Source organism: Bacillus rossius, chromosome 11 (genome assembly GCF_032445375.1).
Source record: "Bacillus rossius redtenbacheri isolate Brsri chromosome 11, Brsri_v3, whole genome shotgun sequence".
NCBI classification, from domain to species: domain Eukaryota; kingdom Metazoa; phylum Arthropoda; class Insecta; order Phasmatodea; family Bacillidae; genus Bacillus; species Bacillus rossius.
In genome coordinates this window covers 14,738,874-14,756,578 of record NC_086338.1, presented here as the reverse complement: position 1 = coordinate 14,756,578, position 17,705 = coordinate 14,738,874, and the positions used below count along the sequence as shown (strand labels likewise).

At 39.8% G+C, this 17,705-nt stretch overlaps 1 protein-coding gene across 1 annotated transcript in view; it reads right to left on the bottom strand.

Moving 5' to 3' along the window:
• The window catches only part of LOC134536667 (E3 ubiquitin-protein ligase TM129), a 34,184-nt gene that overhangs the window by 9,411 nt on the left and 7,068 nt on the right, over positions 1-17,705 (bottom strand). The window contains exon 4 of the mRNA XM_063376497.1: positions 17,218-17,371. Coding sequence (XP_063232567.1) covers positions 17,218-17,371 — 154 coding nt within the window. The remainder of the gene's footprint in view (positions 1-17,217; positions 17,372-17,705) is intronic.

The following is a 17,705-nucleotide window of genomic DNA, read 5'->3' as shown; positions in this document are numbered from 1 at the left end:
GTATTTGAAAGATTCGAAGATCGAGGGAAAAGATTCGGGATTCGAGGAAAAATATTTAAAAACTTAAATGCTTACAATTTACTTGGCCTGTTCACGTTTTCCTTGGAACACATCCTATTGAGGTACAGTAGAACCTCGTTAATACGTGATGGTCGGGACCGAGATAATCACGTATTACCGAATTTCACGGACTAGCGATTAAAAGCCCGGAAGGTCTTGTCAAGCTTCTCAGACACCGGCGTGCAGCTGGGTTAAGGCCAAGGCTTACTGCGCCTTGGCAGCAGATGGTTAAAAAATAGTAAACTCCCCATTATTCGTGTTAATTAGGACCCGCCGATGCCCGGACAATTGAAATCCTGTAAAAAAAAAACCCGGATAATCCGTTCAGGGTAAGGGCCTGTAACCAGTACAACTGTTTACAGTGATATATTATTATTTTTATTATGATTGTAATATTAATTGTATATTCCATGAGGGAATATTATGTATTTAATTGTTTTGATTGTAAAGAGGACAACCAAGGCATAACAAATATGACACATCTTATTACCATAGACGACACACTTTCAACTTCAGGGTCTTCTAAGAATTATTCCTTGTAAACTTTATTCATTTGGTCTTAGTTCGATTCTTTTACACTCCAACATCCACGTTTTTATTTCACTATGCAGCTTATTCTGTTTGCTGATATCGATAGCTCCTTGGTTGCTAGGGACGTCGAGTAAATAGATATTAGGAAGAAGAAGGGAGACGCCATCGCCATCTTGCGGAAAGAAGACGTTTCTCGGGCTGGGGCGAACCAAAGCCTTGGTTGCCGCCCGAGAAATAGAAGATTTCGCGTCATCCGCGATCGTGTCCTGCTTAGCATTCTCCTCTCTACGAGTTGAGAAAATTGTATCTGGATTAAATAAATCCTAGATAGGGAGTATCGGCGACTTCGAGTGCCAACTTCCGCGTCGGTCCCGTTTTCGTCTCGTAGTGGTTCCAGACATCTGAGGGCAGCGCCAGCTGAGATTCGACCACGAAGATTGGTGAGACCAATCCAGAATTCAACCAGACTTTCCAGGACGAGAGGGATGTCGAGTCTTCAGCTGATACCCGGCGACCTCAGCACCTCTGTAGTTCGCTAATTACAGCATTACAGCATCCAGAGTTCCAGTGTAGCAGCAGACCACCTGGAGGTCCTGTGAAGAGAGCCTCAAGCCTCCGACTACGGATAGCTAGACCCGGCAGGATATTCAACGTGTTCTAGTGACGTCATTTGCATCTAATTTCCGACACCTAGATTTGACACCTTGGTTGTTTCTCAATTAATCTCTTTTAAACGTAACTTCACACCAATATTTAAGAACCATTAAAATCATATGTTTTTCAATTATTATTATTTCATTTATATGCAAATTTCCACTATTCACGTAACACCACTCAATTTACTTTTTATAATTACTATCCATACAGTAACCCAGGGCAGTGACGTGCTAGCTGGACTATCAGTCTGGGCAGACCATCCAGCAGTAGCGGTCCTGGTATTTACTGCAACGAGGGTAGGCGCCAAGAACCCCATGAGAACACATCAATACAATAGCAAGGAGGTTTATTACAGTGTCGCCACAACTAGGGGCCAACAGTTTACTTTCAGTGGCGCCACAACTAGGAGCCTGTAGTAGCAAGATTGTTGTTTCAGTGGCGAGCCAACTTAGGGGCTTCGACGAGGGTCGACACACACTGGACGAGCTACAAAAGTGAAATTGTGTAGTTTGCTGTAGCATAGCATACTAGTACGTCGGAACCACAACAAGATGGCCGACGAAGGTATGTATTTCCTGAGGCACAAAAAGACCATCTCCGACAAGGAGGAAACGTCAGTCGAGGGCCAGAAAGAAATGCTAGGCTGTGTTGACAACGAAAACAAAGAGGATACACCCACACTAAGCGTTGAGGCAGGTCAAGAAATCAGCTTTGCTCCCGAACCCGCGCGCATAGAGGAAAGTAACGCGTCCGCACCAGTTGTGCAGGCAGCTAAAGAAAACACGAACAATATTTCCATGGAGGATTTAATGCGAGCATTGAATGTGGTTACTATACAAATTAATACTGCGTTAGAATCACAGCGTATGGAACAGGCAAAAACATTATCTGACGAGATGGTTAGGCAGAGGTCAGAAGCAGCAGAACAGGCAAAAACATTATCTGACGAGATGGCTAGGTAAATTAATAATGTGTTAGAATGTCAGCGTACCGAAGCGGCGGAACAGTCTAAAAATTTGTCTGAAGAGCTAGCGCGACAATACTTTGAATTGATAGACAAAGTAGAAGCTAAAATTGGTGATGTAACTAGACAACTAGCGACACAAATTCGCGACACGCAGGAGGAAGTTCATAACATTCGCGAAACGGTAATGAACAGATTTGAGGAAATTGATGCGCAAGTAACCGAGTTACAACAACACGTAATCAACACGGAAACTACGTGCATAGAAGTAGCAAAACGTGCTGCAGAGGAACAGTTCAACCATTACGTTCAGCTTAGCGAAACACAATTCGCGAACGTAAATACCGCGCTACAACGACATGAAGCGAGTAGTACAGACGACATTCGAAACGTGAACAGAAAATTGATCCAGCTCGAGAACTGCGTGCAGCATTTGTCATTGTCTGGAGCGGCAGCGCATACTCCGATAAACGTTGACACAACAAGCGCGTCTGCGGCGGAAACGATGACGTCAGCGCAGCGAGACCCGTCCGCGTCGTCACACCAGGCTACGCCTACTTACCGTTCACAAGACGTGATTACCAACACTGCAACCGGACAACAAGTAATATTAGTGGATACAGCAGCCTTAAACCACCCTGCTAGGCATTGGTCAGAGGAAATGCCTGTATTTTCCTCAAAATCCACGGAAAATCCACGTAAATTTATAAAATTATTCGAAGAATACGCGGAGAGATTCAATCTTTCGGACACAGAAAAATTGCGATGTTTGAACAACTGCTTGAAAAGTACCGCATATTATTGGTGGGAAGTTCACCAAACTTCCATATCATCATTTGGACAGTTTAAAGCAGCTTTCCTACAACAGCACTGGAGTTTAAAAATTCAGGGGAATTTACGCGCTCAGTTACACGGAGAAAAGTATGATCCTAAGAAAAACAAAACACTCGAGGCTCATTTAAGCGACATGTTCGAGCGTACCCGCTATCTAGACGTTGTCATGAGCGACGATGAATTCGTGGCAATGATTCTAGGCCAACTTCCGATGCGCTACCAATTACATCTGACAGGTAGAAGCTTTGACGGCATAGCAGATTTCAGGGAACAGCTACTCGCATATGACAGGCTCGACCGTCAGAATAGGAGTAGCCAGCGAGAGGAATCTGAAAAATCACCGGTGAACAGACAACCACCGCTGTATCAGCCTTGAAATCAGCGGCGTAATGAAAATTACCCGGACAATAACCAACGTAAACAGCCGCACGTGAACAGTCTAATTTGAGGCAAGAATAAGCCGGCCCATAGACGAAACACTTGGTATTCAGGCCGTGACAACAACGATGTTTACCATAGAGGTTCGAAGTCACGCGAGTTTGAACGCTCAAAACACAACCGCTCGTGGCGTAACAGCGAGGAACGCGGAGAATACAGGCGCGGAGGAATTATTTATGATTCAACGCCTAGGCGAGAAGGAAGGGGCGAACAGTCTAGAACCCCGCCTACCTCACCGAGACGGCCACCCAGGTCGCCGCGCTATAAGGACGACAGACATTCGCCCAAATACTCGAGTAAAAACTACGACAAATTGGAAACATTACTATGAAAATCGAGGAGAAGCGAAGTCATCCGGTAGTCCGCGGAACCGACAGCCACACAAACCAAACTCCCCTAGCAAGTTATCGGTTAACCAACTGAGAAGTGAAGCCGCCGGTAATGAAGCTATTCAATTCTCACAAAATGCATTCCAGAATCAACCTTCATCTTCATCACAGTACGCAGGGTATTTTGCAAGACAAGAACCCGTCAATCCTATCACCTACTATGCAAATCCACAAGGCATAGAACCGATACTGGCTAAGTCTACGTCCAGTACCGTGACGTTTAGCGCCGGTAATAGCCAGAAAAATAGAAAGTTAAACTAGAATAGGTCGGTGATGGTACGCCCCGAGCACCGATCGCGAATAGTAATAAGGGGTTAATCCTAGTCCAAGACAGTAAGAGTATGTGTACAATAGTAATGCATGAAAATGAGAGAGATTTCTTGTCAAACGAAGATGACATTGTTACTAAAATTCCAGAAGCATTTTGTCCGGAATTAAATTTAATTGTTTGCGGATTACTCACACCTGTGTTATTGGATAGTGGTGCTGAGATAAGTTGCATTAGCGAAAGTTTAGTATCTGCAATTGAAGATACAGCTTTTAAATTACCTATATTACCCATTTCAAGTCTCAAGATATTAGGAGTCACATCTAGAGCAAGCCCAGTAGTGAATCGACAGGCAATGATTACTATAGAAGGATTGGGACACACTAAAACAGCTAACCCATTGATTGTTAGAGGTCTAGCTAAACCAGTCATTCTAGGAACAGACTTCTTAACAAAGTACGGCATTATACTAGACTTTGGAGGATGGTTAGTAACTACTACTGACAGCACAGTACCAAACACTACTACAAAATGGCAGGTATCTGATAAATTAGTCGGATTGCTACAGCAAGAGATAAGATTACACCAGATGTCTAATGTGAGTGAAGGAAAATCTTTAATGGCCACATCCGAAGATTTGTTGCAAGCCGTTTTAGAGGTAAAGACGATCGAGAATAATCAGAAGCAGGAGCTGTATAATTTATTGGAAAACCATAAAATTGTATTTTCAGATAAACCAGGTCGGAACAACTTGTATGAAGCTAAAATAGTTGTGAAAGCAGGAGAACCGTTCCACAAGAAATCGTATCCGATACCTGCGAAGTATTTTCGTGAAGCCGAAGAATATTTAAATTTAATGTTAGACTGGAAAGTAGTTCACAGAGAAGCTAGTCCATTCGCTAATCCGATGGTCTGCGTAAGAAAGAAGGATGGTAGTGTAAGGCTATGTTTGGACGCGCGAGAAATAAACAAAATAACTGTAAGAGATCGTGAAAGTCCGCACAACACGAGCGATATACTGAGATTATACCAGGGAGTCAAGTACTTAACTACTCTTGATTTATCTGCAGGCTATTGGCAGATTCCGTTCAAACGAGAGTCACAGCAGTACACCGCATTTCTATTCAGAAATCATCAATACGTGTTCAAGGTCATGCCATTCGGACTTTGCAATGCGGTGGCGGAGTTCACTCGTTGTTTAGATGCGACATTGGGTCCGGAATGCAAGAGTTTTGCACGCGCATACGTGGACGACATATTGATAACTTCCAGTACGTTTGAAGAACACATGCAACATCTAAACATGGTAATATCGAAACTGAGAGCCGCAGGAATGACAATCAAGCTAAAGAAATCGCTATTTTGCAGGGAAGAGGTACCTTTCTTAGGTCACATACTCACACCTTCAGGTATTAGAACTGCACCTGATAAGCTAAATGCTATCGTGAATTTTCCTACACCGAGGAATGTAAAGCAGCTCAGAGCTTTTATCGGAGTGATAGGTTTCTACAGAAACTATTCGGATCAAGTTGCTAAGATCGCATTACCACTTTTTGCATTACTTAAGAAAAGTAAAGAATGGAATTGGACTGAAATTGAACAGCAAGCGTTTGAATCGTTAAAAGCCATATTTTTGAACGAACATGTAATACACCATCCAATCCAAGGACAAACGTTTATTCTGTACACTGACGCATCAGCGTATGCATTGGGCGTGAAACTAGCGCAATATGATGAATTGGGCATAGAGAAAACAGTTGCTATGGCGGGTCGTACTATGAACGCAGCGGAAAGAAATTATACAGTAACCGAGCGAGAAGCGTTGGCAATCGTCTGGTCTTTGCAGAAGTTTAGAGATTTACTCCTTGGCGAGAAAATTAAATTAATGACAGATCATCAGGCACTGACGTGTCTAAAAACTGGCAAGACATTCGGTAGCAGATTAACGCGCTGGTGTTTACTGATCCAGGAGTACGACATTGAAATACACCACGTGAAAGGTCAAGACAATATAGCAGCTGACTATTTGAGCCGAGCTCCGGACATGTTAGGCGAGTCGTCAATTCAAAACAGAAATAGTAAGGAGTACCTGGTAGCGAAGTTAATCACGCAAGCCATAGAGGAAAATCCTAAGTTACAGGATATATTTCACAATCTTAAGGGAGCGCAAGAAACGGACGAGTTTTGCCAAGCTGTCAAAACTAAATTATTGGAATTACCACAAACTCACAAGATACATCTATTGTATAGTATATCAGAGGAAGGAATTCTCTTTAGGAATAACGCACCTAAAACACCAGTGGAAAAGTATTGGAAACCAGTGATACCAGCTAGCATGCAAAACACTATAGTTCGAGAAATACACGAATTGGTAGGTCACATTGGTTCTCCTAAGCTATATGAAATGCTACGAAGACCAGTTTACTGGAATAATATGCCGAAGTGTATATTAAAAATAGTGTCTACTTGTGACCTATGTCAGAAATCCAAACACTCTAACGAAAGTATGGAAGGGACATTTCAGCCAATTTTACCTGAAAAGCCGCTACAGCTAGTTTCTATTGATCTGTATGGACCCCTACCCACATCCAAGGCAGGCGTAAAATACGTTGTAGTAATTATGGATATATTTTCCAAATATACTAAGCTTTTTGCTATTAAGCAAGCAAACGCTGAGACCGTGTTAAGGAAGATGAAATCATTCATTTCGCAAATAGGAAAAGTAGAGTGCATTTTGTCAGACCGTGGAACGCAATTCACCAGCGCTAAGTGGCAGCGAGGTATGCAAAGTTTAGGGGTGATACCTACTACTTCTTCTGTCCGTCATCCTCAAAGTAATCCTGTGGAGCGGCAGATGAGGAATCTAGGAAATATGCTTAGGGCATATTGTCACAATGCACAACAAAGTTGGCGAGATTATATACCATTGGTAGAATGCATCCTTAATCATACAGTACACAGTTCGACAGGATTAACACCCCATGAAATTATTACTGCGGAACGATCAGAGGCGTTACCTATTACCATATTACCCGACCACGATAAGGACACGAAAGAACCGGAAACGATAAGCGAAGATATGAGGGAACAAATAGAGAAGTTTGTTACAGCTCGTCTACATCTAGCTGCAGAACGTCGAAGTAAGCTACAGAAGCCGAAACGAATAACGAAATTAAATATAGGAGACCTAGTGCTTAAACGAACTAATCCTGTTAGTGACATGTGGAAACAGGTGATGAAGAAGTTGTTTTTATTATACGAAGGACCATTTCAAGTTTGTGAACGAATAAATGAGAACTGTTACACTCTCAAGGAAACTGACAGTGACAAGGTCATCGGAAGATTTAATCTAACACAGCTAAGGCTTTATAAGCAACCTAAGGCTTAGATACGCTGATCTATAACGTATATTTAAGAGATGATGTTTGGTCAAGTCATCAGTGACATTCGACATGAAGTAAATTTATTGTTTGGCTATAATTAATGTTTATCCCAACAGTAAGGGAGTACTATGTTGCATCGCTAAAACAAGCACGCATGCTTGAGGCTAATTTAGTGTCCACTGTGTCGGAGTACCAGTGAGGACATTTCTGTGCGTAGAGCACTTATCGACGATTTGTTTTTGTCCACTGAGCATGTAGGCCAGTGCGGACATTTGTCGCGGATATGCGATTTTCGTCGTCGATGTTTGTCACACCTATAGGTGGTGTGAATTTTTATTAGCCAGTGCGTAAGATTTGAGCCATGCCACATAATTATTTTATCTTTGAAATTATTGAAGAATTTGATATCTACTGAATGTATACGTCATGGAAGAGTTGAAGATCATGAAGATAACTCGTCAAGATCCAGTAGCGTTCGTCGAGAGGCGTCATCTAAGAGAGAAGAGCCAGCTGTTAGTCAGGCGAAACACGTCACTGTCACATACACAATCATTAATACCTGAGATTCTTTTGAGAGATAGTTCACGTTACCGTTCGTCCTTCAACTTACTTACATATCTGAACACAGCTCCGTCATTATTGCACTGACACATACACTACTTCGTTTCATTTCTCCTAGCTTCGACATTCATATTATTTTCTATTTAGGAATTGTTCCTACCATACACGCTAAGCTAAACAAAGAGATAGTATTTCATTACTCTTGTTATAAATATATGAATCTGATGAGATTTCATTTAATTGAATTTGTCATTTGGCACATGCTTCTTACAAAAGAAAAAGCTTGCCTTATGAGCTAATTTTGAGTATCATTATACTCAACCATTAGTATTGAGCTTATAATAAAGACATTTCAATACTATTATAATTAATTTTGCATAAGCAGAGAACAACCATTTATTTAAAATATTTTTGTCAGTCAAACTAAAGGAAGTGAACACTAGTGAGTGCATTTTCGTCGACAACGAGAAAGTGTTCAAGAACACGAGTGTGTATACGTGATAGCTACGTAATGTTTTATTTGTGATTCATAACTTCGTGCATTATCTGAACGGAAAACATTGTCAGATATTTTGTCAACGATCTACGAATTTGTCAATAACATTTCTACGTACTTGTGTCTATTGTACATGTTTATTCTATTATTTTATTAATCTTTATCTACAAAGGAAAACAAAAACACTAAGTCACTTTAGTATTCAGGACTAGATACTGATGATATGTGATATTGTGTATATATAATATGAGAATTTGATTTGTTTTAAATAATTAATTGATGTTGATTGAAAAGATAACAACATGTTACCTATTAGTCTAAAACAAGGGATATGTTTAATTTTATTATCTTGAATATTATGTTAATAATTATTACTTTTATGATATGCTGAATGTAACGTCATGAAACTTATCTCACACAGACTCTGATAGACTTTCAACGAACAGAAGTGAGAAATTTATGAATTGTTATTCAAGAAAAACATAGTCATGTTAACTCAATGTATATTTAGAAAGTTTATTTTGATTTTTCTGGAAGAAAAGATCACAACAAACATTGAAGCGGCTCTGTAACCAGTACAACTGTTTACAGTGATATATTATTATTTTTATTATGATTGTAATATTAATTGTATATTCCATGAGGGAATATTATGTATTTAATTGTTTTGATTGTAAAGAGGACAACCAAGGCATAACAAATATGACACATCTTATTACCATAGACGACACACTTTCAACTTCAGGGTCTTCTAAGAATTATTCCTTGTAAACTTTATTCATTTGGTCTTAGTTCGATTCTTTTACACTCCAACATCCACGTTTTTATTTCACTATGCAGCTTATTCTGTTTGCTGATATCGATAGCTCCTTGGTTGCTAGGGACGTCGAGTAAATAGATATTAGGAAGAAGAAGGGAGACGCCATCGCCATCTTGCGGAAAGAAGACGTTTCTCGGGCTGGGGCGAACCAAAGCCTTGGTTGCCGCCCGAGAAATAGAAGATTTCGCGTCATCCGCGATCGTGTCCTGCTTAGCATTCTCCTCTCTACGAGTTGAGAAAATTGTATCTGGATTAAATAAATCCTAGATAGGGAGTATCGGCGACTTCGAGTGCCAACTTCCGCGTCGGTCCCGTTTTCGTCTCGTAGTGGTTCCAGACATCTGAGGGCAGCGCCAGCTGAGATTCGACCACGAAGATTGGTGAGACCAATCCAGAATTCAACCAGACTTTCCAGGACGAGAGGGATGTCGAGTCTTCAGCTGATACCCGGCGACCTCAGCACCTCTGTAGTTCGCTAATTACAGCATTACAGCATCCAGAGTTCCAGTGTAGCAGCAGACCACCTGGAGGTCCTGTGAAGAGAGCCTCAAGCCTCCGACTACGGATAGCTAGACCCGGCAGGATATTCAACGTGTTCTAGTGACGTCATTTGCATCTAATTTCCGACACCTAGATTTGACACCTTGGTTGTTTCTCAATTAATCTCTTTTAAACGTAACTTCACACCAATATTTAAGAACCATTAAAATCATATGTTTTTCAATTATTATTATTTCATTTATATGCAAATTTCCACTATTCACGTAACACCACTCAATTTACTTTTTATAATTACTATCCATACAGTAACCCAGGGCAGTGACGTGCTAGCTGGACTATCAGTCTGGGCAGACCATCCAGCAGTAGCGGTCCTGGTATTTACTGCAACGAGGGTAGGCGCCAAGAACCCCATGAGAACACATCAATACAATAGCAAGGAGGTTTATTACAGTGTCGCCACAACTAGGGGCCAACAGTTTACTTTCAGTGGCGCCACAACTAGGAGCCTGTAGTAGCAAGATTGTTGTTTCAGGCCGGCCGTCTTCAAATTAGTGTCTCGGCTTAAAAAAATACAGCACTGCCTAGCCATTAGTTCAGGGTCATTTACAACAGCGGAAGAGAGAAAGATAAGATTGTGCTGACCTTGCACATCTCTCTCTCTCTCTCCCCCCCCCCCCCCCCCCCCCCCCCCCCCCCCCTTCTCTTCGTACAGCCGAATGCCAGCCAGACACGTCACTCGCCAGGGGCCCTATGCTGGAGTTTTAAGTCGTATGCGAGTTGCCAGACGAATGGTCTTTTCCGATCGGTTTGATGCTTTGGTATGCACGAACTGTTCCAGTTTACTCGTGTGCGACTCGAGTGTTCGGAATGGAAACCGAGGGGTCCAACTCGAATGAGATAACCATTAGGAATGCGAAAAGTCACGAAAACAGTGAAAATGGCGGAGTGGTTGGATGTTTTGGACATTGAAGAGCTTGAATTAGCTGAAATAGAAGCAGCTAGAAACCCTCGTCGATTCCTAGAACGGAAGGATGCGTTTGAACTGGACGACAACAAATTTGTTAAGTTGTTTCGTCTTAACAAGCGGTGTGCCGGAGACCTGATTAGCAGTCTGGAAGAGGTTATGCCGGCACCTTCTCGTACAACTGCACTTTCTGTTGAAACTAAAGTAATTGTTAGCACCTTATAAAAAACAAAGAAGCCCTATTGTTATCTTTATGTGCTTGCTTACGTGTAGTTTCGGTGACAAAACAAATGGTTCGTTAGCTGTCAGAGTGCAATGTTATGCAGAAGGCAGTTAGGCCTGTAGTACATTTTTAATATAATTATTGACTGAAGTCAAACACTAAAGCACCATTAACACAGAATGGCAGTTTATCCCTCCTTGGAGCATACCTGAATTAAGTTACCAGTTACAATAAATAGCTAATCAAAGATAAACATAGTAAACCCCCTGTTTAAGCATTATACAGGTTTAAATAGGTACGCCTATTTCAGTTATGTTAACATGCTTGGTTTGTTCCTGTGACAGTGGTAATAGCCTGGCATATTTAGTTCCAAGTGAACGTCTATGTCTTGTGTGTATCCACATTAAAATTAGCATATGTAGCCTGCTCCCTAACGCCAAACTGAACATTAATGGTTAGGCCTACATGTTCATTACAATACTGTAAACACAACACTAGTTAAGGCTACTTAGTCTTAATTTTGGTAAATATGTAGAGTAGCGGTATTTGCGAAAAACAAAATGCTAAAAATCCGAAAATACTTTTATTATATGCTCTTTAACTTCTTCTTTTCAATAAACCCGGCGGAGATAAGAAATTCCAAATACTTTAGGAGATATCGAATTTTTTAATATTCATATTTGGGCGATATTTGTTTAAAAAAAATTAAATTCCGAAAATACTTTTATTCTGTGCTCTTTAACTTCCTCTTTTCATTAAACACGGCGGAGATAAGAAATTCCAAATACTTTAGGAGATATCGAATTTTTAATTTTCATCACAATACCTGTGCTTTCATGGGGCGTTCATATTTGTTGCTTGTTTACGAGTATGAATTCTTTTTTTTCGCGACGTACGTGAACGACTACATCATTTTCTACTAATGGCAAAGGAATTGTACCCGCCTCTAACTTAGGCGAGTTTTTAACGTTTCAAATTTTAATGTTTTATTTGTTATTTTGATATTGTTGCGCAAGTAATAAGTAAAAAAAAAAATTACGTGAGTTCCTACTGTTCAGCCTTTGTCCTGGTTTGTTAGGTCAGGTCAGCTACATTATAAATACTTTAAAACTGAACAACCATTAAAATTAATTCATATTATTTTTAATGTCAGTTTAGTTTGAAAGTATTTATAATGTAACTGACGAACACACAGCAAAATAAAAAAAATGTTTTGATAAAGAGTTTGTCTTCTTCCTACCAAACACGACAACAAACGAAACGGCGATCGTTGATTGGCCAGTTGGAACACGAGCAGAGTAGCCATCCTGACAAATTCACAGTTCTCTCCGAATTCCCACAATCCACTCGACTTCTCCGTCTCGAAGACTTTTGTGTAAGTCGCATGCGACAAGTAGCACCTCGAGCATAGCAAATGTCGAACACACCAAGTCGTATGCGAGTTCATCACTCTACTCGACTCGAATGGTCTATGAAGTCGAACGATTTCGAGCATTAGGGCCCAGGGGCCCTATGCTGGAGTTTTAAGTCGTATGCGAGTTGCCAGCCGAATGGTCTTTTCCGATCGGTTTGATGCTTTGGTATGCACGAACTGTTCCAGTTTACTCGTGTGCGACTCGAGTGTTCGGAATGGAAACCGAGGGGTCCAACTCGAATGAGATAACCATTACGAATGCGAAAAGTCACGAAAACAGTGAAAATGGCGGAGTGGTTGGATGTTTTGGACATTGAAGAGCTTGAATTAGCTGAAATAGAAGCAGCTAGAAACCCTCGTCGATTCCTAGAACGGAAGGATGCGTTTGAACTGGACGACAACAAATTTGTTAAGTTGTTTCGTCTTAACAAGCGGTGTGCCGGAGACCTGATTAGCAGTCTGGAAGAGGTTATGCCGGCACCTTCTCGTACAACTGCACTTTCTGTTGAAACTAAAGTAATTGTTAGCACCTTATAAAAACCAAAGAAGCCCTATTGTTATCTTTATGTGCTTGCTTACGTGTAGTTTCGGTGACAAAACAAATGGTTCGTTAGCTGTCAGAGTGCAATGTTATGCAGAAGGCAGTTAGGCCTGTAGTACATTTTTAATATAATTATTGACTGAAGTCAAACACTAAAGCACCATTAACACAGAATGGCAGTTTATCCCTCCTTGGAGCATACCTGAATTAAGTTACCAGTTACAATAAATAGCTAATCAAAGATAAACATAGTAAACCCCTTGTTTAAGCATTATACAGGTTTAAATAGGTACGCCTATTTCAGTTATGTTAAAATGCTTGGTTTGTTCCTGTGACAGTGGTAATAGCCTGGCATATTTAGTTCCAAGTGAACGTCTATGTCTTGTGTGTATCCACATTAAAATTAGCATATGTAGCCTGCTCCCTAACGCCAAACTGAACATTAATGGTTAGGCCTACATGTTCATTACAATACTGTAAACACAACACTAGTTAAGGCTACTTAGTCTTAATTTTGGTAAATATGTAGAGTAGCGGTATTTGCGAAAAACAAAATGCTAAAAATCCGAAAATACTTTTATTATATGCTCTTTAACTTCTTCTTTTCAATAAACCCGGCGGAGATAAGAAATTCCAAATACTTTAGGAGATATCGAATTTTTTAATATTCATATTTGGGCGATATTTGTTTAAAAAAAATTAAATTCCGAAAATACTTTTATTCTGTGCTCTTTAACTTCCTCTTTTCATTAAACACGGCGGAGATAAGAAATTCCAAATACTTTAGGAGATATCGAATTTTTAATTTTCATCACAATACCTGTGCTTTCATGGGGCGTTCATATTTGTTGCTTGTTTACGAGTATGAATTCTTTTTTTTTCGCGACGTACGTGAACGACTACATCATTTTCTACTAATGGCAAAGGAATTGTACCCGCCTCTAACTTAGGCGAGTTTTTAACGTTTCAAATTTTAATGTTTTATTTGTTATTTTGATATTGTTGCGCAAGTAATAAGTAAAAAAAAAAATTACGTGAGTTCCTACTGTTCAGCCTTTGTCCTGGTTTGTTAGGTCAGGTCAGCTACATTATAAATACTTTAAAACTGAACAACCATTAAAATTAATTCATATTATTTTTAATGTCAGTTTAGTTTGAAAGTATTTATAATGTAACTGACGAACACACGGCAAAATAAAAAAAATGTTTTGATAAAGAGTTTGTCTTCTTCCTACCAAACACGACAACAAACGAAACGGCGATCGTTGATTGGCCAGTTGGAACACGAGCAGAGTAGCCATCCTGACAAATTCACAGTTCTCTCCGAATTCCCACAATCCACTCGACTTCTCCGTCTCGAAGACTTTTGTGTAAGTCGCATGCGACAAGTAGCACCTCGAGCATAGCAAATGTCGAACACACCAAGTCGTATGCGAGTTCATCACTCTACTCGACTCGAATGGTCTATGAAGTCGAACGATTTCGAGCATCAGGGCCCAGGCGCCTGCCGTGCGTTGGCGGATGGAATCAAACAAAGGGAGACGGGAAGCAGACGTCAGGACATCCTCCTCAAGTTTAAAGAGTGACAAATGTGACAGCTGAAAGGGGGGCGACACAAAGGGTCGGTACAAACAGCGTGGCAGAGTTTGGCAGCCCACGCGATGGTTTGCAGTGTTTGCCGGCCGCCGGCCCGCGTGTTGTTAATTTTAAGGGCTGACAATTTTTACTTCTCTTTTTTTTTCTGCTCTTTTTAATCGTCCCGGATTATCCGATTCCCGAATTAGCACGTCACGGATTAACGAGGTTCTACTGTATTGTACTTTTAATTTGTTATTATATAAAAAAATTATGAAGCATGTACTGATTGGGAATCTTACTTTATATTCATGAACATGAATGCATTGTCGCTACATTGGCATTAAATAAGGCATAAATCACAGATGTATTCTCAGAATATGCTAAAAAATAAAATTAAGCACATTTAGGATCTAGACTAGTAACATGAATCTTGTTTTTTTTAATAACTTTAATGAGAAATCTGTTACTTAGTAATACAACAATAATGCCGACTTTCATCACAAGTTACGGTCACACATGTAGTAATAACAATGAAATAATGAATGACAAAAATTAATACATTCAACAATAATTATTTTAATCGCATTTCAATTTTTAATATTCTGATACACGTTCTATTTATGAATTTTTTTAGGACCAAATTTGGTTTGTGTAGACTACCAACGATAAAATATGTATTAATTGAGATTTCCACAATGGCCAACCAATGAATTTGTTAGCCAATCATTTTGAGCAACACAAAAAATAACTAATATTAATATAAAAAATTTTAATGGGTAAACTAGAGAAAACACCCCGTCACTTTTAACTTTGGGCATATTAATCACTATGCTTTAGTGAGGCTTAATTTTAAAAGACGCAAAACAATATTTCTTATGGCCTAAAACCATTGAAGCCAAGATGGCACCTTTCAGTTTCCATTAAATATTTCAGGAAAGTGTTTATCTTCATTTGGGACTTTAAACAAATGTCAAGTTGGTAACTACAAAATATTGTTCCGTCGGATGTTGAATTTCGTTTTCCGATTTCCGTGGATACATGAATTACTGTACTCACAGATAATGCCTGAATGCCTTAAATCCACCAAGTCGGAATCTACAGCAATTGATGAAGTGACCAGATTCTTACGTGATCCTACAATTAACCCAGAAATAAACATCCTCAAATACTGGAAAACTCAGTCTGCATGTTCACCCAGGCTACATAAACTGTCCAAAAAATATTTGTGTTCACCACCTGCGACAGTGTTCTCTGAACGTTTGTTCAGCACTGCAGGAAACATATGTGACCAAAAACGGAATCATCTTGATCCAGACCGTGTCAAAATCCTTGTTTTTTTTTTAATAAAAATTTAAAGGGTTAAATAATTCTGCATAATGTTTAATTTTTTCTCTTAACTTATAAATTATTTTATAATTAACCCTTGAGATCTGGATTCGGATTCGAGGGGTGGATTCGAGGTACTGTTTGGGATTCGAATTCGAGATTCGGATTCGGGAAAAAAGGGATTCGACCCATCACTACTCAATAGTAATAAACTGCAGGCCACAGGGAAATCTCAGTTTTATAAACGTTTCAGCAAACGAAACCATTTTTTCTCCAATAAATAGCCAAGACGTTTTTTTTCTTGTAGGTATGTACGTAATTGTTTTTAGTTTATAGTTGCTGTACGACGAAATTCGTAATTATAGTTTAAGCTCTCGAAATCTCGAAATTCTTTTAATCTCACTGGGTTAATTATTTAATTTACATATCTTTCTTTGATACATCATATTATAAATACTTACGTAATAGTAGCCTAATTTTATTTTTCACTGCTAGTATTTTTGAGCCGTATTAAAATAATTTATAACTTTTGTGAATATTCGTAATACTGTTCGAATCCATGTACGTACAACGATTCCGGGTTCGGGTAATTGTGGATTCGAACCGTACCCAAAATTTCGGGTACTCGCACATCCCTAGTCAAAACTAAAAATAATTTAATTTAACATATCACATTGAATACTATTTTTAACGCCAAAGGTTTTTACTATTTCCCCGAGGTATTAATCCAGAGGAAAAAAATTATTTCCTTGATGTTTGGGAATGGTCTCTTTCCCAACTCTTATCCCGAGTTTCGGGATCCCATCCACCTCTACATATACTAATGAATTACACGGGTCTGCCATGTTGTCGAGGTTACTGAGACACGTGCGCAGACACACCGTTGTTAAGGATTTCCGTTCCAATCACGACATTACTCCTTCCAAATGCAGTATGCTGAGAGCTAAGATGTTTACACATAAAAAATAAAACTAATCTAGAAACAAACGAGAAGTATTGTACAATTTGTGTCATTAGAGTTTACAGTATTCGTTTAGTAGGACATAAATCTACTATTTCCAAGAAAATTTTGATCTTATGTTATGAAGCCAAAATCTTTTGAGATAAACTCGATTTGATTTTCAGTGGACAGTACAACTATTTATATTAAATTTTCGACTACAAACTGAGTGAGGCATCAACAAACAAAATGTTGGGGTTTAAAGGTTTGCGACCTCCAGCACCTTGTTCTCGGACCAGAGTGCGCGGGGCGGGAGCTGAGAGACGCACCTCGGCAGCGGGGAACACAGGGTTCTGCTGCACCACGTCCCTGAAGGTGGCCAGGAAGCGGTCCATGAGCGTGGGGTGGAACACCACGTCCCTGAGCACGGCTATCGGCCGGCTCACACGGTCCTGCAGGTCCCTGAAGTCCGCCGCGTTCAGCCTGCCACAAGCACGACACTCGCAGCGCTCCGCGACAACTGCCTGCGACTGTGTGGCAGTCGGTTAGATGGTCTTGTGAGCAAAGTCTAAATGACATGGCGAATTGCGATAAAACCCAAGTAGCTCTGAAAAGCAATGTGCAATTGAAATCATTTAACTGAAACACTTGATGCAAATAAAAAAACTTCAAACCTTTATTGTTTTAAATTTAATGAATGTCATTGTTATTACAAGATTGAACCAAATTGTATGGGAGAAACTACTAATGAGTTGAATTATTTTTTTTTTGTTTTGAACATATCTGTTATAAGCAAATTTGCTACATTTTACTCTAC